Source organism: Tamandua tetradactyla, chromosome 26 (genome assembly GCF_023851605.1).
Source record: "Tamandua tetradactyla isolate mTamTet1 chromosome 26, mTamTet1.pri, whole genome shotgun sequence".
Taxonomy (NCBI): Eukaryota; Metazoa; Chordata; class Mammalia; order Pilosa; family Myrmecophagidae; genus Tamandua; species Tamandua tetradactyla.
Window position 1 is genome coordinate 20,258,244 of NC_135352.1, and position 25,043 is coordinate 20,283,286.

The 25,043-nt window shown below is 35.3% G+C and overlaps 1 protein-coding gene and 1 long non-coding RNA gene across 6 annotated transcripts in view; one reads left to right on the forward strand and one right to left on the reverse strand.

Moving 5' to 3' along the window:
- MSR1 (macrophage scavenger receptor 1) overlaps positions 1 to 21,879 on the reverse strand; it is a 98,654-nt gene extending 76,775 nt beyond the window's left edge. For all 3 annotated transcript variants that reach the window (XM_077144340.1, XM_077144339.1, XM_077144341.1), the window contains exons 1-4: positions 21,766 to 21,879; positions 9,484 to 9,587; positions 6,995 to 7,108; positions 119 to 531 (exon numbers count right to left, since the gene is read on the reverse strand). In XM_077144340.1, coding sequence (XP_077000455.1) covers positions 119 to 531; positions 6,995 to 7,108; positions 9,484 to 9,586 — 630 coding nt within the window. In that variant the 5' untranslated portion in view covers position 9,587; positions 21,766 to 21,879. The remainder of the gene's footprint in view (positions 1 to 118; positions 532 to 6,994; positions 7,109 to 9,483; positions 9,588 to 21,765) is intronic.
- The window catches only part of LOC143669742 (uncharacterized), a 266,208-nt gene that overhangs the window by 160,074 nt on the left and 81,091 nt on the right, over positions 1 to 25,043 (forward strand). The window lies entirely within an intron of this gene.

Sequence of the window (25,043 nt, forward strand, 5' to 3'; positions counted from 1 at the left end):
TGGAGTAATCATGGTAAATAGTGTGATGTTTGCACCTTTTGCTGTTCTGGACTGCCTGGGGAGGCAGGATCTGGGTAGATTCGGTTCTAGTGTGTGACTTTGCAATACAAAACCTTACCTCTTGTTGTTTAAATGAATCTTCTTGGACTTTGCCATTCAGTGTTTCTATCTTGAGCTGCACATCAAGCAAGGTGGCATTCAAACTGGTTAAGGACTTAGAGATTTCATCTACTGAGTTTCCATGTGCTTCGACTGAGGAAAATAAGGTATTTAGCTGGAGAAAAACATCATTAAATCTTTGATCAGTTGTCACACTGAAATTTTGGAAATGCTCTGAATCTATGAGATTGGTTTCCATATCAGAAATATATTGTATTCTCTTTTCCATGGTGCTCAGGTGTTCCATAACAACTTCTCTAAATATTCTTTCATCTTCGCTGCCATTTCCTTTTCCTGCGAGTTGTTCGGACATACCGTTTTCATTAATTGAACCACCTGTGCAATTCTTCATTTCCCGCTTTAGGAATTGAGCTGCATATTTAAATAAAAATAAATTAAGTCATAGCCTGTACTTTTAAATGCACTCATTATCCCATTCTATAACATTCCATCCCAATCATGGATTTCTATATCATTCCATCCTAAAATTTTGAATGCTATCCTAAATCAAGTATCCATATTAAATATACAATGTCTGCACCACACTTAGGCATATTACCAAGAGGAAAATAAATAGCCTCCCTCTCCAAGACTTTAGAGTTTATTCTAGGATTAAATGATTCTTTTTGAGTGCTTGCATGAATCTTCTGGGCTACTGCATCTGGCGTGGCCACTTTGAAGTACATTATACTCTAACTAGGCTGCTGCACAGGAATGTGGTGGCACGAAATTAGATAATGTTTAACACAGTGTCTGAAGTACTAATGCCAGATGTCAACTATTATGGAGATAAATTATGATGATGATGATGATAAAAGCGATATGTATTAAATGTAGAAGTAGTAATGTTTTACATAGTATGAATAAATTTTGTATTCATTTTTTTATCCTATCACTTAAACTGGCAATAATTGCCAATTTTTAATTTCCACAGACCTAATTCTCAGTTGGTGGGGCAGGATATTGGAAAAATAAATCTTTTTACTTCAAAAAACATACTGTTTTTATAAAACCCCTTTTTACTTTTATAAAGCACATTTTCAGAAAATTTGATAAAGATGAATAAAAAGGAAAAAATAATTTACTGTTAATCTCACCATCCAGAGTTAAGCTCTATTAACATTTTGGTGGGTGTATATTACGTCTTGCTCTCTGTTTCCCCTATCATATGCTTATATTTTAAATACAATCTGGACACTTCTTTTAATTTTAATACTATATCAGAAATACTTTTTCCTATTATTTAATATTGTTCTACAAAAATAATCTTAATGAATGTATTCTATGTATGGGTCTAAAAGAATTTATTTAACAAGATCCTTACAATTAGGTTGCTCCATTTTGACTAATGTAGTCAATATTTTGTTGCGCAATCTCTTAGCTAATTATTTCCTGAAGAGAAAACATTCTATTAAGTGGAATTTTGGTGGCATATTGAGCTGTCAATTGCCATTTCCAATGGGCAATGTTCTCTAAACAAGTTTATTCGCTTTCTGAAAGGATTTCAAGCAATATGTTTTACAGTTTCAAAATTAAATGCATGAACAATAGGTTCTCATATAAAAATAATATATAATTATGCACAATGAAGAAAATATTAAACGCCATTTTTATCACTAATCAGTGATGACTAAGATTTTGTTTCTCATATCTCTCATATCTCTTTTAACCAATAGGAAGAGTAATTTCATGTGATTTAAAATCAGAGAGTGACATGATTAAGATAGTGGAGTGAGACAGTCCAGGGCTCCATGCCCCTTTTAAGCAGCAAGGAGAAACTAGAAAAATCATCTTTCTTAAAGTTCTGGAAAACAGTTAAAGGGTTGCAGTTCTTCATTAAATGAAATGGCAGAAACAAAAATAGATGTTATCAGGACTCACTATATGGGCTAACTATAATATACAAACTCGGAGAACTGAAGTTGAGAGCCTGGGTTATCAGGTTGGAGCCTATCACGGTACCTGCTCTGTCTTTTACAGAGTTGTGACCTTGGGCAAGATACCTAATCTCTCTGTATCTATTTCACCACTTGTACAAATGGAATACTAACAGTCAGTGTTAAAATTATTAAATGAGCTAACAAAAGTGCTTAGACCATTAAAGTAGTACATAAGCATTAATACAGTTCAACTTTTAATTATTATTGATATTTTACATTCTACTCTGTGATCTAAGCATCTACATGCCCAATATTGATAACTATGGGGAAGTAATTTTGTGTAATACTAAAATTTTATGGATTTGATCATTCCCATGAATACAATAGTTTCTGCTTTATTTTGCTAGACATACTACTCTCTATTTCATATTGATAAAAGAAATAATCTTCACAGTATGGAAAGACCTGATTTGATGAAAAGTCGTGTAATAAAGGTTCTTTGACATCAAGTTCAACATGAGTTGACAGTAAAGGCTACATTTTACTTGTAGATTTAAAAGCAACATGTTGCTTGTTCACCAAATCCTGAGTGAAAACTAATTTAAAGTTTATTTTTTAAAAGACTTTAACTCTTTACAATAAATCTAGGTAAAGAATAACTAGAGTTCATATTTTCAAAAGCTCATGTCCTTCATTAATAATGGAAAGATGGCATTTTGTGACTTTTTCTATTTCACATATGAAAGGAAAGAGTCAAACTTTTATGGCCTGTGAAAAGTAGGGAGAGAGTTGTAAATGATTCTACAGATCATATTTACTGTTACATATTGCCAGTATCTTCTACCAAAAATTTATATTGTTTTGAACTAAAGAATCTTCAGTATTTCAATAACAATTTATCTACATCAATCCTAGATTCTATCTTCCTGTTGGGGAGACATTGCCATAATTATATTATGGTAGTCACCAAGCAAATTCTTTAAGAAAAGGCAGCATATAATCTGGATAGTATAATTAAAATAATATCTTTCAATGTGCAAATTTTTAAATTTGAATAAAGTTTCTATGTACAACATTTAATTTCACCTATCAATTCATATTTGCCAAAACAGAGTAATTTCTATCATTTTAGGGATGCATTTTATCTATATTTGTAATTTTTTTATCAGCTGATGACATGGATTATTTTAGTTCCTTTTTGTAAAATATTCTGATTTATACCTTAAAATGCAAATGGATTGTCAATTGCTTATCATACATACATGAGTGTATGATAGATATATCAGGTTCTGTTCTATTGGTGAGTTTCAGTGCGACTGTGAACTTATAAAATTCAATCATTTTTAGCTTCTTCTCAGTCTTAATAGGCACTTATTGTAGTTTTAAGGAATGAAGCTACTTCAGATCAATCATTGTCTACGCAGAACAAACACGTTGACTTGGTAACATTTTCTAACAGCCTGGGGATTTTGAACTTGGTTAGAAATGAGTTCTTTTCACACTTCTGCCTGCATTCTTCATGGGCTTATCAAAGGTTGTACTCCCTAGGGTTGGCTCTGAAGGTCATAGTTTGTATAAAAGTGATGAAACTTGCCCAGTTTCTAACCAGCTTAAAGTTAATGATCGCAGACCATGAAGTATTTTTCGGTTAGGCACTTGAAACTACAGATAAGAAATTCATCAGAAAGTCAATTGTTTAATGCCAGATATATCAGGTGTGGCTATAGTTTGTTTAGCTTTCGTTTATAGTTTGCTTGATTGCTTGGTAAGTTTGTCTTGTTATTACTGATTTTGTTTTTATTTAATTGTAATGGTCAAAATAGACATTCATTTTTACCTATTAAAAATATTTTCCTGAATCCGAGGATGAGCTGAGACTCAGCATCAAGGGATTGAATAAACCTTCTCGACCAAAAGGGGGAAGAGTGAAATGAGACAAAATAAAGTGTCAATGGCTGAGAGATTCCAGAGTCAAGAGGTTATCCTGGAGGTTATTCTTATGCATTAAATATGTATCACCTTGTTAGTCAAGACATAGTGGAGAGGCTGGAAGGAACTGCCTGAAAATGTAGTGCTGTGTTCCAGTAGCCGTTTCTTGATGATGATTGAACAATGATATAGCTTTCACAATGAGACTCTGTGAATGTGAAAACCTTGTCTGATGCTCCTTTTATCTAACTTATCAACAAACAAGTAAAACATATGGAATAAAAATAAATAGGGGGAACAAATGTTAAAATAAATTGAGATTGAAATGCTAGTGATCAATCAAAGGGAGTAGTAAGGGGTATGGTATGTATGAATTTTTTTCTGTTGTCTTTTATTTCTATCTCTGAACTGATGCAAATGTTCTAAGAAATGATCATGATGATGAATATGCAACTATGTGATGATATTGTGAATTACTGATTATATATGTAGAATGGAATGATCATAAGTTAATGTTTGTGTTTGTTTGTTGTTATATTTTTTTAAAAATTAAAAAATTTTAAAAAATATTTTCCTGGATAAAATTATGGCAACTCTGTTTTGTTTTTATTGGCCATTCATATTTTCGTATGATTGAAAATTCAATTACTCTGGGAGACAGGTTAGGAGTCAGATATCATGGAGTATGGGGTAAGTTCCAACTCTTTTCCCAGGCAGTCTGTTTCCTCCTGTGGATAACTGATAATTATAGCATCTGCTCAGGGGGTTACTGTATGGGTGTATCAGGATAATCTGTGGAAAGCCTAATATTTCAGATGCAGTATATTCTCAAAAAAATGCTAGCTATTATTACACTTGTTATTGTTTTTGTTTTCATTATAATTTCTTTCTTAGTAGATTTTTGGTTCTGTCTTGAAATATTACCTCAAGTCACCCCCTGGCAGACGAGGTTTGATCTTCTGTTCAAGAGTTTTTTTCTTGTTAGGTTGGTTATTATGCTTCTCTTATTAGAGCATGTAGCCAGACACTACCAACCACAGAGAATAGAGCTACAAAAGGCTTGTACATTTGAATGCTTTACCTTTCAAAAGTTGAAAATGCTACTGGGGGAGTAATACTTATTGATTTGTTTGAGGTACATGCAGGTTGTCCTTCCCTATATAAACTCTCAAGTCTATCCCTTTGGAGTCATACTCTCCAAAGAAAAATGTAACTTCAGAACAGGTTGAGCCCAAGTAAAATGTTCTGTTTCTTTTTTTCTTTGAGAGGTTGTTATCAGGTTATTTTGAAAATACATTATAAATAAAAGCTCTATGAAACATGTGGCGGTATAATCTGTAAGGACATTACTGAAGAGTAGGTCATTATTGTTTTACAAAGTCTCCTTTAAAGACTCACAGAAATAATCCTATCTGCTCTCATTCCTAAGAATAGAAGAGCTCCTCTTGAACAAGTGGGTTTTTTGTTTAATATTATAGCCACTGTTAACGTAAGTGATCATGTTTATGTTTTTATATTAACAGCCAAAATACTTAGTGAAATTTATGGACCACCTCTAGAAGTTTTTAGGACTTTAGGGGATAATTCTTTTGGAATTTTCTAATCTTTTCCATCCTACCTTCACAAATCTATATATTTTACTCCTCTTACTTCATTTTTTTAAAAACCTACAGTTATATAAATCTATTACAAGTCTCTTGGAATGAAAAAAAGGGTGGGGGGAAAGAGAAAGGTCCTCATTTATCCAGTAGGAACTAACAAAATGGAGAGTTTCAGGAAAAGTCAATACAGGTGTCATAAGGACATTTTATATAATAATCCATTCACTAAACATCCACAAGAAAGTTACTCTCAGCGAAAAGTTGAACTTGTCAAATTTACCCCTGGTTGGTAAATTTGATTCAGAAACTAAGTTTGTAATAATTAAGAATAATCACTTCAATTATTTAAAATCATGTCATAAAATGGAGGAATTTCTTGTTACTATAATTCTTTAACAGAAATAGTAATATGCTATGTCTAATACTTCAGAGAAAGATTAAATTCACCAATAGTAAATCTTAATTTAAACATGGAGACCACAGTTAAGAAGAGAAAATTTTTAATAATTACTATGCCCAAAGGTTTTTTTTCCAATCCCATCTCAGTAGTTTTGTATTTGGATAGCTTTTAAGATTGGAATACAAGGTATTATAAAATAGTAAAAATATATCAAAGATAAAAAAATTAGGATGAAGAGATGCTTAAGGATTAATTTGTTTTCAGATTTTTTTTTACTTTAGTTGTTTTATTCCTGAAAATAACTAAACCATAAGTATTAAACCAAATGAATGTGTTTATACTTCTTTGATACCTACTAGATAAAATGAATATACAACTTCTCATCTGTTTAGCTCTTAGATTTAATCTGAACAAGTCAGTAAGTAGACAAGATATGGGATTTAATACAATCAAAGGCCAATGAAATTAATTTTAAAATGCTTATTCACTTTTAAATCAGTGTCTTAAAGATTAAAATTTTAAAATCTAACTCACTACCATTTAAGTAATCAAAATTATTTAAAAATAGTAATTTTTAAAAGCCTTGAATGATTATTTTATTCATAATTGAGCAGACTCTTTGCCAGAGTAACATTCACTTGGCCATTGGGATTTTCTCACATCACAGAGATAGATGACCACCCAGCCACCATCAAACTCACTCATGCCCCCACCCACATACTTCATATTCAGTCTTGAAATATTTGTAATTATTTTTTTTGCTGACAAAAATGGCAATAATGAATACCATCCCTCTCTGCAGGAAAGGAGAGATTTTCGTAGGATTTTAATTTAAAAAAAAATCACATATTTCTCCCTTACATTCACAAAATCTATTTTTTCATTTAATAAATTCAAAGAACACTTAGTGATACGAAGTATTCCTTATGAATCTACCATATACAAAAGTCTGGATACTTCTCTGCTTCTGCAATCACTAATTCACGAAGTGAATTTCTGAGCTTCAGGACCCTAGAATACTGTACCTGCCATGATTCCGATGACAGGTATAAGAACTGCGAACACCAGGAGATAAAGGGCAATCAGTCCCACTTTAAAGGACTTCAGTTTCTCTTTAACAGAAGAACCATCTTTAGGATCTAAGAAAACAAAAACCCAATCTACTATTAGACAGAAAACATTAGTACTTCATATTCTGGATGAAGATAAAATCCCTCAAGTAATTTAATATAATTTTCAAATTTTCAAACGTTCCCATTTTGCCTAAACTTTGGAATAGATTCTTGAAGAATTTAGAACATATTACTAGCAATAGCCTTTTAGTATTACCTATATATATGGAACAGTGATTCACATAATAGGATGCTAATTGATGAAGAGATAAAATCCATTTAGAGGATAAATTCACTAGATGAAGAAGACTTTTCTCTGTTTATGTGAATAAAATGTTGTGCTGGTTTGAAAGGATTTGTGTACAGTAGAAAAACCATGCTTTAATCCTAATCCAATTTTATGCGAACAACCATTTCTTTTAATTCCTATTCATCACTGCATGCTGGAAATTTGATTAGATTATCTCCACTGAGTTGTTACTCTCCCAATTGTGGGTATTAACCTTGGATTAGAGGGCGATGTGACTCCACCCATTCCAGGTGGGTCCTGATTAGTTTACTGAAATCCTTTAAAAGAGGAAGCATTTTAGAGGAAGTTTTAGAAGGATGGGAGAGCAGCAGAGCTGAGCCATGAGAATCATGAGAGCCCACGCAGCCAGAGACCTTTGAAGATGAAGAAGGAAAACACCTCTGGGGGAGCTTCATGAAAGAAGATTCCTGGAGAGAAAGATAGCAGATGTTGCCATGTTCGCCATGTGCTGTCCCAGTTGAGAGAGAAACCCTGAACTTTGTCAGCATGAGTGAAGGTAACCTCTTGATGTTTTGCCTTAATTTGTGTGCTTTTATAGACTTGCTTTAATTTGGAGATTTTCACGGCTTTAGCACTGTAAACTAGCAACTTATTAAATTCCGCTTTTTAAAAGCCATTCCATTTTTGGTATATCACATTCCAGCAGCTAGCAAACTAGAACAAATGTCTGTTAAATTTTTTTTTAATATTGTCATTCCTTTCTAATAGGAACTAAATTTTGTTTTCAGAACTCCCAAATTTTTTAAAAAAAGCAAATTTAGAAACTGTCCAGTAATGCTCTATGAGAAATTGAAAGAAAAAGAATGAAAAAGAAAAAAAGGAAAGAGCGAAGAAAGAAGAAAAAGAACAACCCATAATACAAGCATGATGGATATTCCACTTGCCAGGTGTTCTGGGTTGAATTGTGTCATCCAAAAAGATACGTTGAAGTTTTAAATCCTCTATGGATGTGACTTTATTGTAATAGCACTATAAAATGAGGTCATACTGGAGTAGGGTAGGCCCCTTTCATAAGAAGAGAGGAGATGCAGCTTAATGCAGAAAGAAGATGGTCATATAGCAACAGAGGCAAAGATTGAATGACACTGCAAGAAAGGAACACCGAAGACTCCTGGTCACCACTAGAAGCCAGAATAAATGCATGGAACTTGACTTGACATCTAGATTTTCAACTTCTAGCCTTCAGAACTGTAAGACAATACATTTTTGCTATTTTAAACCATCCAGTTTGTGGTACTTTGTTACAGCAGTCCTAGGAAAGTAAGACTCCATGTTAACCAAGCCTGAAATCTATGAGTAATCTTCTCCCTCACCTCCAACTTAAAATCACTGTAGATCATACCTTTTAAATAGTTCTCAAAGTTTCTGTAGTTCTTTCTTATGTTCCCAATGCCTTTGTACTCCCTCCCCAACCTCTCACCATCTAAACCTACATAGATTTTTTTATGTTCTGTGGGTTTCTGTCTCTTGGGGATACATCCCTCCATCCATCCTTCATGTGGCATATGAGGTCTACCATGTCCTGAGAGACTGTGGCTTAAAGGCCATATTTGCCTAGGTAAGAATTCATTTATGAGCTTTTAGCTTTGCATATGCTATTTCCTATGACTTAATTGTCTCTGTGACTCCTTCTTCCCCATGCCAGCCCCTTGGTGAATGGTATTCATCCTTCAAGGCTTACTGGAATTATAAACAACTCTGTCCTGCCTCTTTAATCAAGCCTTTTCAGAGACAGTAGAATATTTCTTCTTTTGAGCTCTGATTGTAACCTAGTCACACATCTGTTTCAGCACTTACTACCACAATTTTCAAATATTAGTTCATGGTGCTACAACTATCTCCAGGGCTTATTACTAGTGGCTGGGAAATCAGAGGATTCAAGTATTATTGTGAACTAATTTAATCAAATATAGTCTTCCTTTTTTTCTGCAATTTAAGCTTATTTATTATTCTATCTCAAGACAGGAGTAGATTTATGAAATCCATATATTTTTAACATTCATATACAATTAAGATAAATATCAAGAGTATAATTTTACATAGTCAATAATTCTAAGAACAACCTTGATGGGCAGCCCAACCTCCTACTTACTTTCAAGAAGCAAAGCTGTCATTGAGTGAGCATCAAATTTCACTACTTCTGAACAGCTATCAGCTTCCTCCTGGTGTTCAGGAAATCTATCCAGCTGCTCCATGCTAATATCAAACACATGGATAAATATATTAATTATACATGAAAGGCTTAGGACCCTTTGGCATAATGTGTTAGATTGAAATTTATAATTGAAATTCAATGTTAACAAGGAAACAAGTATAACTAATTAGTTACTTTTATATACCTACCATATATAAATATATATAGCATATGATTTAACATATATAGCAACATTGTAAACCAACCCATATAGGTTTGATTTTAACATTAAAATCGATTTACAAAGAAATTATTTACATCTTTCTATACAAGAATGTGTGTTTTGAGTGTGAGAGGAGAACGGTAGTTTTTGTTTTTAGCTAATTTTTTCCCTAAGCGACAAAAAACAACTGAAAAGAAAAAAAGAAGTTCCCTTGGAACAAATAATTTTGCAGAATTTGGAACAAAAATTTCCCATGATCTTTTATCAGAGATTCTGGACAGAATTTTAAAAGTTTCAGGAACCTGCTTTTCCTTTGCCAAGGATCTTGTTTATCATTTTAGGAAGAGCAAAATCAAGTCTAGTCACTAGATGAGTAGCAACAAGACAAGCTTAGTTTTTCTGTTCTATTATCTTCCTTTCTACTTTTTCTTTTATTGTTTCTTGGCTTCTTACATTATACATTGGCAGCATCACAGATATGCCCTTGTATCTTTTTAAGCACAATGTCTGGTCTCTCACACTGATTCTATTTAGTAGGCATCAGAATTATTTGAAAAGCTTGTTAAAAACAGACTGATGATCTTGCCTCCATGTTTTCTGATATTTGAGCTGCAGTCAAGCATTTAGAATCTCAGATAGTTCCCAGACAATGCTGTTACTGCTGGTTCAAAGACATCACTTTAAGAACATTTTCCAAAAGAAATGGTATGACATTTTTGGGGGGGAAATGGTTCAGTTATTTTGATTGACAAATTTAACATAAATTCAACATCTTCTGATCACTTGTTATTTCCTATGAATTATGGATTTACCCAGTTGAAGTTTTGACTGTGTGCGTTAGCAGCTCTGGACACTAAACTCACAACCAGTCCAGGAAATGAAGGGCATTCATTCATTTACAAACATTCATCCTGCTCCAGGAAGAAGCAAACAAGTAAGGATGTGACTCCTCTCTCGACAACAGGTTTAAAAATATTACCAAGGAGATTATTTTGCACATGCACAATTTCTGTAAATTTGTCATCATAGTTCCCATTGATCTGATCCTAGGACCATGTTTTTTTGGTTGCTAGAGAGGAAGTGGAGGGTTGTGGAAAGAAGGTTTTAAGACCTAGATCCTTTCTTTTTCTCAGACAGTACAAAGTAAAAGAAGTAAAACATTATCTTGGAAAATTTATTATAGTGAGCCAATTGGATATTGCAGATCCAGACTCCCCTGCCATTTCTCCCTTTAAAATTTACTCTATTATTTCTTGTGGATAGCAGTTTTACTTGCCAAGGAAAACAAATGAGCAAATAAATACTAAAAAACTGAGATGATGATAAAGTTTAAAGCTGTGGTTCAAAGTAACTGGGACTATGTGGCAAAGCTTTTCAACTTTTAATTCAGTTTGTAAACAATGGGCTCACAAAGTGTACATCCAGTATGTAACTAGAAATCCTCTAGGTGCAGACAGATCACTGGCTTTGACTCTGCCTTATGTGCTCATATTTGGAATCTTCTGACTCATTTTCATCTAAATGCAAAGAAAACATTTCTATTTTTACTCTACTTGCAGATAAGACTATGTGTGTAAAAAGGTGAAACCTTTCTGAGTCTGATAAATCCCTCTGGACTGCGAGATGCCTAAGGGCGAGGACCATGTATGGTTTTTTCTGTATGTTGTACAGTGGGGTCAAATTTCATTTTTCCATGTGAGTATCCTGTTATGGCAGCACCATTTGTTGAATTTTTGTTTGTTTGTTTGGGAAGTACATGGACCTGGAATCGAACCTGGGTCTCTCACATGGCAGGCGAGAATTCTACCACTGAACTACCCTTGTACCCCCAACTACGTATGTTTTTATTCGTCTTTTATCACCAGAGCCTAGAGATGCCTGTACTGTAGAGTACACTTAACATATAATTGTTGTATCATTGAATGATCTGATATCTTTTTCTTTTTTTTTTTTTTTTTAACAAGAAGAATGTTTAGAGGATGGGGGATCAAAAAGACGTGGTTCTCTCCATATGTAGGACTTGACTCGCTGAGGTGTAAATCTCTCTGGAAACATGGGACAGAACTCCTGGAATAAGCTGGGACCTGGCATCATGGGATTGAGAAAGCCTTCTTGACCAAAAGGGGAGAGAGAGAAATGAGACAAAATAAAGTTTCAGTGGCTGAGAGATATCAAATAGCGCTAGAGGCCATTCTGGAGGTTATTCTTATGCATTATATATTCTTTTTTAGTTTTTAATGGATTAGAATAGTTAGAAGGAAATACCTGAAATAGTTGAACTGTATTCCAGTAGCCTTGATTTTTTTCTTTTTTTTGTATGCTGTATGATGGGGTCACATTTCATTCTTTTTCCATGGGACTATCCTGTTACTGTTACTGGAGTACCATGTGTTGAATCTTTTTTTTGGGGGGGTGCAGGGAGGAAGTGCATGGGCTGGGAATTAAGCCCAGTTCTCCCAAATGGCCTGGGAATTCTACCACTGAGCTATCCTTGTACCCTGCTAGCCTTGATTCTTGAAGATGATTGTATAATTACATAACTTTTATGGTGTGACTGTATGATTGTCAGAACTTTTGTGGCTGACACCTCCTTTATCCAGTGTACACACAGATAAGTGAAATAATAAGGCCAATAAATAAATAAATAATGGGGGCATTAGTGGCATGGGATGTTTTTGGTGTTATTTTTCATTATTAGTTTTATTTTTATTCTTACATGTAATTTTTTTGTTTTTGAGTAATGAAAACGTTCAGAAATTGCTACGGGTGATGGATACACTACTATATGATGATATTGTGAGCCATTGATTGTATACTTTAGATGGATTATATGGTGTATGAATATATCTCAGTAGAATTGCATTAAAAAATGTGTGCTACTGCTGACAAAATTTCTCAGGATTGGCTTTTGGTTCATGATTTAGACTTTTTTCTAGTCTACATTCTCCTTACCCTTTTGATAGCTTCCTTATATCTGTAACAAAACCTAGGGTTTGGTGACTATGGATGCTGGTGAGATACTGCTTGTAACTCTAGCATGTTCCTGATCAACATTTGTAATTATCACTTTAACAGGTCTCATTGGAAACTAACTTCACTTCCCAATTTATTTTGCAACTATAACTCATAAGTGTTTCGGTTCAGACAGTTCCTTTTGTGAAGGACTATTTTTCTAGTGAGGGCTGTTGACCATCCCTGGCTATCACCCAATACATATCTGAATCAGTTTCCCCCCAAATAAAACAAAAAACTCATCCCCACACATTTCCAAATACCAAGCCCAATAGAAAACCATAGCTCTGATGGGTGCACGGGTGATTCAGTGGTAGAATGCTTGTCTGCCATGCAGGAGACTGAGGTTCAATTCCTGCCCCATGCACCCCCAAAAAACAACAATAAAAAACACTGTTCTGTATGCATTCTAAATGTGGTTAAAAAGGTGGGAACCTCTCTCTCTCTCTCTTTACAATATTTTCCTCAAGCAATGTGTTAGCATGCCTTTAATGAAGATTTGTTTTAATGTTAAAAATATATGTACATCTTCATGAGCTTCAGCCACAGTATAGATTCTTCAAACTGTTTCTTCAAATACCTTCCACATAGGTCCCTGTGTATTTAGTCCTTTAAATATATGTATTGCAGGCCTTTGTTAAAATTCTTATGAATGCTTTTTATAACAAAACTTTTATTGTTATTTTCAAGAAGAGAAAATGGCAATTCTAGATGATAATCCATCACAGTACTCTTAAAAATATTATTCCAATACTATAGAAAATGTGAAGCACGAAAAAAAATTTTTTTATAGTTGCTCTGACGTTTTAAACAGATATTTTCAAACAAAAATTGCAATTTAGAACCTACAGTACCTCCCTGTCTTAATGGATTTTTCTTAAAGGAAAGAAAGAACTTTGCTTTTTTTTTTTTTTAGGTGGGAACTAGAATGCCGGTTGTTACCTAGTGAAAACAAAGAAATAGGTGGTAGATAGTAGGATATGTTCAATTATGGCTTTAAGAGGAAACTCCTTTCCCTATGGGTAGCTCAGGTCAATAAATCAAGCAGTATACAAGTCACCAGAATGCCAAGATCAGTGTTCATGGGGTGAAAATTCTTAAGCACCAAGATTTCATATATTAATATGGGAACTTACACTATTCATAAATAATCACTTGACAGTATGATACATATACATTTAAGGCACAGGCATAATGCAAAATAGTGATTGAGTCTATTGTGGGTTGTCGAGGTAGGAATAAAGAAAATATGACACTTTTTCAGGGATGGAACATATCATGTGAAAAGGCATGAAGGCATGAACAACATAAGGACTTCAGCATGCTGGAAACCTGAGTTATGGGCAAAGGGCACAGCAGAGGAGGCTGGAGAGGCCTGAAGCCAGTCCCCTCAGGTGGCCTCAACATCCTATGCATCAGTTTCTTCTTTCATTTTCCTGATCACAGTAATTGAGCCAGCTTTCCTGATGTTAAAGTCACTATCTACATAAACTAATTATTCTTTCCTTTGGCAGTAGTAACCTGGTTTATATTACTAGCAACATGCCATATGTGCCTCTACTGGTTTGAAAGGATGTATGGACCCTAGAAAAGCCATGTTTTAATCAAAATCCCATTTTGTAAAGGCAGAATAATCCCTATTCAATACTGTATGTTTTAATATGTATTAAGATCATCTCCCTGGAGATGTAACCCAATCAAGAGTGGTTGTTAAGCTGGATTAGGGGAGATGTTTCTCCTTCCATTTGGATAGGTCTTGAATGGTTTACTGGAGTCCTATAAAGGAGGAACATTTTGGAGAATGGGAGATTCAGAGATAGCAGAGAAGAACAACATAGCCACAAGAAGCAGAGAGCCCACAAGCCAGCGACCTTTGGAGATGAAGAAGGAAAATGCCTCCCGGGGAGCTTCATGAAAAAAGGAAGCCAGGAGAGAAAGCTAGATGATGCTTTGCTCACCATGTGCCCTTCCAGCTGAGAAAGAAACTGTGACTGTGTTCATCATTTGCCTTCCCACTTGAGAGGGAAACCCTGAACTTCTTCAGCCTTCTTAAACCAAGGTATCTTTTCCTGGATGCCTTAGATTGGACATTTCTATAGACTTGTTTTATTTGGGACATTTTCTCAGCCTTAGAACTGTAAACTAGCTGCTTATTATATTCCCCCAGAAAAAGCCATTCTGTTTCTGGTATATTGCATTCTGGCAGCAAGCAAACTAGAACAGTGTCCATTAAACATCATTAAACAATTTACTTTTCTCCCGTTCACTCTGAAATAGAGATCAAGCTCAATTTTGTTTTTCTTTAAACCTCAAAACTTATTCTATCTTTTATAATTTTATAAAGATGCTAATACATATTTTGTAGATTACTGTATCTCAAACTATGGTTTATTTGGGCAAATTTATTAAAACTTTGAAAAAGAAAGCCATCTAGTAAATGTCTATGAGCAGATTAGGCTAAATCATAGATGGCTTTGTCGTAGGATTGCTCGAATTTTCTGTTATTTTCTTTTGGTCTTAGTCTACATACTCTCTCTGGGAATCTCATGTATTTTCCATGACTTGAAACACTGCCTGTATGCTGACAAAGCCAATATATCCAGCTCAGATCTCATGTCTCATAATCAAAATTTTTTTACAGTATACCTAGCTACAATGATATATTTTCTACATCAACCTAACTTTTCTTTTCCCCAGATTTTCTGCATTGGCATATCACCCATTTATATCATTTATTTATTATTATCATTTATTATTGGCTAGTGGGGAATATCTGATACAGTCAGGTATATGGTAATACGGAGTTAAGTGCTAATTAGCAAAGTGCAGTCACTTTAGCAAGAAACTAAGGCTTTATTCTAAACTACTCACCCACAAGACCAATATCTAACTGCTTAGCAAGTTGGGACTTCCTGCTTTCTAAACATTTCTTGAGTCCATCCCTTCCACTTTATCACTCATTCTTATCTACTCCCCTGAAGCATTTTGGCTAGTGGCAATATGGCAGGCAATTAAGAGGAGAATCCAAGAGGAATTAACAAAAAAGAAATGGCATGCAACATTATGAATGCATACAGCATTGTGAATGAACCTGTGAGACATTTGGTGAGGCAAAATAAGCCAGCAACAAAAGAGCAATTACTATTTGCTCTCCTTTAGAAAATGCATATAAGAAACAGGGGCCTAAATTGTAAGCTCTTATAGCAGTCACATTTAGTCCAGAGGGGTAATTATTATTTCTGGATTTTGAGGAGCTGTTTTATATATGTATAACCTGGTAGTTAGAAATAGAAATGAAACCGATCAGGTCAGAATTAAGGTAATTCAGAACAGAAGGGTTAGAAAGACATTGTCTATATTTTAGAACCTCATCTACTCTTTGAGACCAAAGGAAGAAAAGTTTATTTTGTCCAGAACCTGAATTTTCTGAAGCACACAATCTAAGTCAGCCTATCTGGATAACTCATTTAAACAGTCAAAACACAGGAAGCCCAGAATAAGAATGGGGGCTTTTAATCCTGTATAGCTTAATGTAATGCCTAGATACATCCTAGAATATATTAAGGAGATAATCAAAAAGTATTGGCAAAGTCCCTTAAGGAATGGGAGAAAAAATACAGAACTATGAAACTTTACCATCAGGAAAATGCCTGAAACTATGTCAAACATTAGGGACATCCAAATTAATATGCCAAGCCGCTGCTCTTGAGGCTTGCTCTTGTGAAGCTTGTGTATGTAGCGGAGAACCTTAGCCTACCTACAGGTATGCCTAAGAGTTACTTCTGGAGGACCTTTTTTGTTGCTCAGATGTGGCCTTTCTCTCTCTAAGCCTAACACTGCAAGTGAAATCAATACCGTCCCCCCTACATGGGACATGACATCCAGGGGTAAAAGTCTTCCTGGTGGTGTGGGAGGTGACTCCCGGGACGAGTCTGGCCCTGGCACCAAGGGATCAACAATGCCATCCTGACCAAAACAGGGGAAATAAGTGTAACAAATAAGGTCTCAGTGGCTGAGAGAGTTTAAATAGAGTCAAGAAAATACTCTGGAGGTCACTCTTACGCAAGCTTCAGTTAGACATTGCTACCTTGCCAAACCCCAGCCAAAACCATTCCAGCCAATCCTAAAAAAAAACACCTAGGGCAATGTATGTGATTCTATAAAAGCTCCCTGCACTAGGTTAACTTTCCCAAAGCCTACAATCTCCAGATGAGTCCCTGGACTAGATAAGTCCTGAAACCTAGAGGGGCCAGCCTCTCCAGAATATCAGGTAGTTCCATCTCCCTACCTTATATTAGTGACCGCCCCTTCCCACATGAAAAAGTTAGAATGGCCATAGCCCAAATACCCCTAAAGAGTGGAAGAAAGATCAAAGTTGATAGTGCAGTGATACAAAGAAGATAGGGTTTAGCAAACGAGTATGACTGTTGAGTCATTATTTTGATACTTTTTTTAGTCTCTGGTACCTTAGAGCACCTAGAAGTAAAAACCTAAACTTGTGGAATGGTAACCCACACCAAACTTTGAAATCTTCTACAACTAATTGTTGTGCTGTGCTTTGAAATTTATTGCTTTTTTGTATATATGTTATTTTTCACACACACAAAAAGTTGATTGTGATAATAAAATAAATATTTATTTTATTATCCAATGTTCTGGAGCAGCTAGAAGGAAAAATCTGAGATGATCATATGGTAGCCCATGACAAACCCTGGGATCTGTCCTGTAACTACTTGTTGAAAAGTGCTTTGAAAACTATTGCTTTTTTCTTTCTTTGCTTTGTATATATGTTATACTTTACCATAAAAAAAAGCTCAAAAAAAAAAAAAAAAGAAATGAAAAGAATCTATGCGATTTTCAAAATGTTGTGCTTTAAGTCCCTTTGGGGAAATGGGGAGAAAGGGGAAATATTCAACTTCCCCATTTGGAGAATTTCTGATATTCTTGCAAGCAGCAGGGACAACCAAATAATAGGCTGAGCCCTCAATTCTGGGATTTGCTCCTATGAATCTTATTCCTGCCAAGGACAGGTTAAATCTACTAAAAATTAGACCTATGAGTCTCCCCCAGAGATCCTCTTTTGTTGCTCAGTTGTGGCCTCTCTCTCTAAGCAAACTCAGCATGTGGATTCTCTGCCTTTCCCCCTACGTGATACATGACTCCCAGGGGTGTAAATCTCCCTGGCAATGTGGGACAGAAAGCCTGGAATAAGCCAGGACCTGGCATCAAGAGATCAAGAAAGCCTTCTTGACCAAAAGTGGGAAGAAAGAAATGAGTCAAAATAAAGTGTCAGTAGCTGAGCGATTTAAAACAGAGTCGAGAGGTTATCCTGGAGGTTATTCTTATGCATTATATAGATGTCCCCTTTTTAGTTTAAGGTGTATTAGAGTGGCTAAAGTGCCTGAAGTTGTAAAGCTGTGTTCCAGTAGCCATGTTTCTTGAAAATGATTGTATAATGATATAGCTTTCGCAGTGTGACTGTGTGATTGTGAAACCTTGTGTCTGATGCTCCTTTTATCTATGGTATGGACAGATGAGTAAAAAATATGGATAAAAAATAAACAAATAGGGGGAATAAACGTTAAAATAAATTGAGTAAATTGAAATACTAGTGATCAATGAAAAAGAGTAGTAAGGGGTATAGGAAAAAAAATAGGGGGAATAAAGGTTAAAATAACTTGTGTAGATGGAAATACTAGTGGTCAGTGAGAGGGAAGGTTAAGACATACGGTATGTAAGAGTTTTTTCTTTTTATTTCTTTTTCTGGAGTGATCCAAATGTTCTAAGAAATGATCATGGTGATGAATATACAACTATGTGATGATATTATGAGCCATTGCTTTTACACCAAGTATGGAATGTTCATATGTTAAGAATGTTCGTGTTTGTGTTGTTTTGTCAATAAAAATATTTTTAAAAATGTAGTGCTTTAACAAAGAAAAGGAGGAAAGGCATAGAAAATATTTTTCAGGAGAACAAGTGAGTGACATAAATTAAGAACAAACATAGAGGGTGGGCAAAAGAAGACCAACCAGTACCAAAGACAGGGAAAAATCTTTTTTTTTTTAATTTATATTTTTATTATAAAGAACAAACAAACATACAAACATTCTTGGGGAAAAATCTTTTGACACTGTGGGAGAAGAATAAGAAGCAATCAGGGTCATGAAAATGAAAAGCTCATAATTTCAAGGCACATAAGAACATCCATCCTGCCATGTGGAATTTCAGTTATTTTACTTTTTTGGTGGAGTCAGAAAAGACCCTTAAGAGATCAACAATTAGTATCACTATTTAAGAAATAGATAAAAATTAAAGGCCTTGAGTGTATACCAGAAATCTGGTCATGTTCATGCTTGTCTGTTGAGAACTGAGATGCTGATAGTTGCACTGAGATACTACATCAAAGAGAGCTTTTTTTTTCTCCTTCCTGTTTATTTCTTTTCGTATCCTCTATCTCTTAACATCAACATCAGTGTGACAAGGCTCAGTTCTCATGCTCTTCTCTTTTCTATCAGTGTTCACTCTCCTGATGATCTTCCTCACTGTTTTAAATACAATCTATAGGGCTGATGACTTTTGCATTTCTCTCTCCAGCCAGGACATCTCTTAACTCCAGAATTGCATATGCACCTCCTAACATTTCTTGGATTTGTAATATGGCCCAATCCTAGGCATCACCCTTATTTCGTCTCCCCCATCCCTTTCTCATCTTCCAAATCCAACCCATCATCAAATCATGTTTTTTTGTTTTCAAACCTTACTTGGGAGGTGACTGCTTCTCATTAGCTCCCCAACTAATATCCTACTCCAACCCCATTATCTTTCTTACCTTGACTATTTTAGGAGCTTCTTATTGATCTCCCTACTTCACTTTTACCCCCTCCATTTTATTCTCCACACAACCTCCAGAGAGATCCTCTTAAAACCAGAAATTTCTTCTCTTCTCATTCAGGGCTTGCCCTCTCAAGGCGAGCCCTTTTTTTTATTTAATGTGGGCAGGCACCCGGAATCAAACCCGGGTCCTCTGGCATCACAGGCAAGCATTCCTGCCTGCTGAGCCACCATGGCCCGCCCAAGGAGGCCCTTCTTGAGCATCTAATTTAAAATCACAGCCTACCCTCATTCACCCCTTAGTTTCTTTCCTGGCTTAATATTTCTCCGAGGACTTACCATCATCTAACATAAAATGCATTTTACTGATTTCCTTATTTATTTCATCTATCTCCTTCTCATTCAAGTTATATCCATGATAGAGGGATTTTTATCTCTTTAGTTCAGTGACCAGAGAAGTTCTTGGCTTTTAATGATGCCTATTAAATATATTTATACATATAAATAAATGAAATAAATAAATGTAAGAAAATATTTTGGAAGATAACTGGATTTCATGTCTGTGGTTATGCCTCATGACAAGTTTTTATTTCACTCATGTGACAATTTTTTAATTTTTTGTTTAAACATCAGAAAATAAAATGTTTTTCTCTGAATTGTGTGTAACTAACAATTTGAAGCAAAAAAAGAATTTGACCTTCAACTTTCCCACTTTGGTTTAAAAGTATTTATTATTCAAATTACAGATCAATTAACTTCTTTAATCTGATTTTCCTAATTGTAAATTTTTAGTAATGTAAATGCACATGAAATTTTGTTAGCAACCAGCAAACAATTCACATGATTCAAGTGTATCTTTAAATATAATTTCCAAAGTTTTGAGAAAAAATAACTTCAGACATCAAATTAATTTTTCTATTAAATGTCAGCATACTCATACAAAATTGTGAAATCATCTGAGTTTGTATAATCTATTAAAAGCACTTTCACAAGAAGCGAAACATGTCTCTGCAATATCAGCTTTTTTTATATAAGTGGGTGAAAAGTTTATAGCAGCTACAGCAATTTAGATTTGAATATCCACTGTGCCATTCCCTAAGGTTTCCCTTAGGCAAATCTTTTGCATTTGTTTTGTAGTTTATTTATTTATGTAAAATGTAATTACAATGGCAACAGAATTATTTTGAGGATTAAAAGTACTTTTTAATAAATGGTTTGGTAACAAAACCATCAAGAAGATAATTACCATTATTTAAAAATACCATCTATTTTATGTGGGCTTTTAAATTTTATCCTCACAGCAGCTTAAGGAGGGATATTGTATTGTTTTCCCCATTATAAAGCTAAAAAAATGAAGACCTGGTTAATATTATACAACTAGAGAATGAGCGAGTGGGATATACACTCAGACAGTGTAATTCCAGAATCTCAGCACCAAACCACTGCAAAAAACATCCATCACCTTGGTTTCCATGATCACCTTACCTATTCTTCAAGATTGACCTAAATTTTACTATCTCCAGGAAGAGTTTTTTAAATGTTTTTCTCATCTTGAAGTAATTTCGGTCTCTCCTATATTTCCATAGTGGTTATCCTATAGCTGTTATCTATAGCACTTTGACATCACTTTAGATGCCTGAATTACATGAAGCCTATTTGGCTCTGTGCCTCATGAATTTCCTGAAGGCAGAAAGTCCATTTTATTCTTTATATCACTTTCCTAGATGTAGTTCAGTAAAGTTCTAACAGTAGATGCCCAACCACTATTTGCTATGTAAGAAAGCAAACGCAATAAAACATATTAGATTGAAGCAAAAAATGTTACATATAAAAAAAAGAAATTAAACCAATTAAAATATGTTAAATATACTTTTGAACAAGGTTCATATTTTAAACAAATAAAATAAGCACAATTATATGCCAAAAAGTTCTTGCTAATCTGAGCTATAAAATATTTAATGTATTTCATGTGTATTTATACACATCATTTAAAGCAACCAAGCCAAATTAAGTGATAGAATATAATTTTCTACCAGAAATTATTGATCACACAGATATATATTATATATATGCACATGCAGAGACACACGCACATATTCACACACATAATAGACACATCTACAACCACCCAGAAGCAATATTTTGGAAAAATTAAAATAAACCTCTTTTACCTTTTATCGTAAGGAAGGCAGCACTGATTTACCCACTTCCCTCTGTTTACAAATGAAACCTAAAATCTTTATCACAAAATATTTCAGCATCTGGTACATGAAGAAAGGAAATGACACATTCGTGTGTTGAAAATCTTTCTGAACAGTGCACCTCAATAGTACTCTCATCAATGCAATAGTTTGCAAAATCTAAATTTGCCTTACAACTCATTCCTCTTCCCAACTAAGACATTAAGAAAGAAAAAAGAGAAGTAAAAAGAAAAAGAAACAAGGGTGAACAGAGCACGGCAGATAACATAAAGCTGATTACATCTAATCTTTCTCTTTTTATAAATTATACGTCCTTTATAAAATTCATCAATTCCCATTATTTCCCCTTTCACAATATAAACACTAAGAGAGATGACTCTATGTTTAAGTGATTTGTTATTTTTAATCCTTTTTCATATATTGTTTAGCATAGCTTCAAACAAAATACACTGAGAAATGGCCATGGGTACCTACTAAGTGAGAGTAATAATATAATCATGCTGCCTTCTGCTGTACCTATAGTGATTTTAACATTAGCTGTAGATCTCTACTGTGCACCTGCCAAGTGGTTTATTTTCCCAGGGATATAGTGAAGGAGAAGGGTTTCAAGCATAGGCTCAGAAGAAAGGAATGCCCTTCCTTTTTCTGCCACGCTACCACAGTTTTACATTTTTCATCTCATTATACTAATCACATTCATCAAGTTCAAGTATAACAAACACAAATTTGGTCAGGGAGTGATTTAAATATTACATTAATGAGCTAATTTTTACATTTGCATTTATTACTTTTAGGGGAAGGTGTTTAGTTTCTATTTCATAGATATTTCTTGGTGTTCCCAACAGAGGTGCCAAAAGGTGGTCTTGCCATGTCCACAGGCACCAGAGAACACTATCTCTGCAAGATAGTGTACAGAAACAGTATAATGCAGTTCGAGAAACAAAAAGTAAGAGATCATGCACCAAAAGGCTAACAGTAATAATAATAGAGACCCGAAGCAAGCCCCCCAGTTCTAGCCAGGCAGCTTTAGACAAGAAACAGGATTAACAGAAGTGATCCAGCTGGAGTAGGGTGAAGATGATCCCTTAGCCTTACTGGTTTAAGTTGACGAGGAACTGGAGCCTTATCAGAACTTTCGATTTCCATTATGTGTTTGCATGTGTATACACATACATACATACATATATTTTATATATATATATATATTTTTTTTTTAATTAAATAAAGTGAGACTTCCAGGTCAAGACGGTGGCTTAACAATGTGCGCATTTTAGTTCATCCTCCAGAACAACTACTAAATAACCAGAAACAGTACAGAACAGCTCCTGGAGCCACGACAGTGACCGGACACACAGCGTACCCCAGTGTGGACCAGCTGGACCGGCTGCGAGCACCCCCCAGAACCATGAGTTCCCAAAGCTGTGGTGGCCAGTGTCCCTCCCACACAGGCCGCTTCCCAGAGGGGAAAGGAAAGGACTTTACCAGCAGCAGGGACTGGACACAATCAAATGCCAATTGTGGAATTAAATAACAAATTCTGACTACTAAAAATAGGCCCCCAGCTTAGGTGAACCTGATCAAAGCAGAGGTTGCTCATTTTTGCCCCGGCGCCAAGGGGGCAGGACTGACAGAAAAAGGGGGAAATAAAAGAAGGAAACAGAGGTTTTTCTGGCTGTATATCTACAAAGGCTTGACTGCCTCTGGATACAGCAGCAGGACTTTTCAGGCTGCAACTGCCCCAGGCATAGGCAGGGGTGAGCTCTTTTGGGGGCTTATCTGGAGCCTGTGCCTTCCCCAGGGAGAGTGAAGCCCAACTCAGTGGAATCCCCCCTCAAGGAATTCAGACACCAGGGCTTGGTAATTTGAAGCCATTAAAACCAGCCTACAAACTCTCCTCTGTCTCCACCATGCCCCCATCAGGGAGAGTCTCCCAAAGTTAAAGGTACCGCATCATCTTATGCTGGTGGGACCTGCAGTCAGACAAGTGCCACATACTGGGCAGGATAAGAAAAACAGAGTCTAGAGACTTCACAAGAAATTCTTTCAACCTGCTGGGTCTCACCAGGAAAAACCAACGCAGGTGACTCTTCCTCCGATAGGAGGCCAGTTTGGTCTGGGAAAATCTGGCTGGGGGTCTATAATATCTAAGTAGACCCTCCTAAGTGTGTGTGTGGGGGAAAGGCACCACACAAGCAGGGCAAGAAACAAGAAAGCAAGAACTGAAAAATTCTCCTCTGTTATCAAAACTTAAGCTAAAGGTCCAGATAAAGCTGAACGGAATGTCAAAGAACAGATAGACAACAAATTCATCCAGCAAGAAAACCCTAGATAAAAGAAGTGAAAGCAATCTCCAGAATAAACAAATTAGGGTAATTAGATGCCTAGACACCAGCAAAAAATAACAAATCACACTAGGAAAATTGAGATATGGCCCAGTCAAGGAACAAACACAATCAAATGTCATACAGGAGCTGAAACATTAATTCAGAATGTACGAACAGACATGGAAAACCTCATCAAAAACCAAATCAATGAATTGAGGGAGGATATAAAGAAGGCAAGGAAATACAAAAGAGAGAACTAAAGTCTGAAAAAACAAATCACAGAACTTATGGGAATGAAAGACACAGTAGAAGAGATGAAAAAAACAATGGAAACCTAAATGGTAGATTTTGAGAGACAGAACATAGGATTTCTGAACTGGAGGATGGAACATCTGAAATCCGACAAGAAACAGAACTATAGGGAAAAAAAAATGGAAAAATATGAGCAGGGACTCAGGGAATTGAAAGACAAATGAAGCCATAATAACGTGTTGGGTATCCCAGAAGAAGAAGAGAAGGGAAAAGAGGAGAAAAACTAATGGAGGAAATTATCACTGAAAATTGCCAACTCTTATGAAAGACTTAAAATTACAGATCCAAGAAGTGCGCATACCCAAAGAGAATAGATCCAAATAGACATACTCCAAGACATTTACTAATCAGAATGTCAGAGGTCAAAGAGAAAGAGAGGATCTTGAAAGCAGCAAGAGAAAAGCAATCCATCACATAAAAGGGAAGCCCAGTAAGACTATGTGCAGATCTCTCAGCAGAAACCATGGAGGCGAGAAGACAGTAGGATAATATATTTAAATTATTAAAAGAAAAACTGCCAACCAAGAATTCTATACCCAAAATTGTCCTTCAACAATGAGGGAGAAATTAAAACATTTTCGGACAACAAAATCACAGAGAATTTGTGACCAA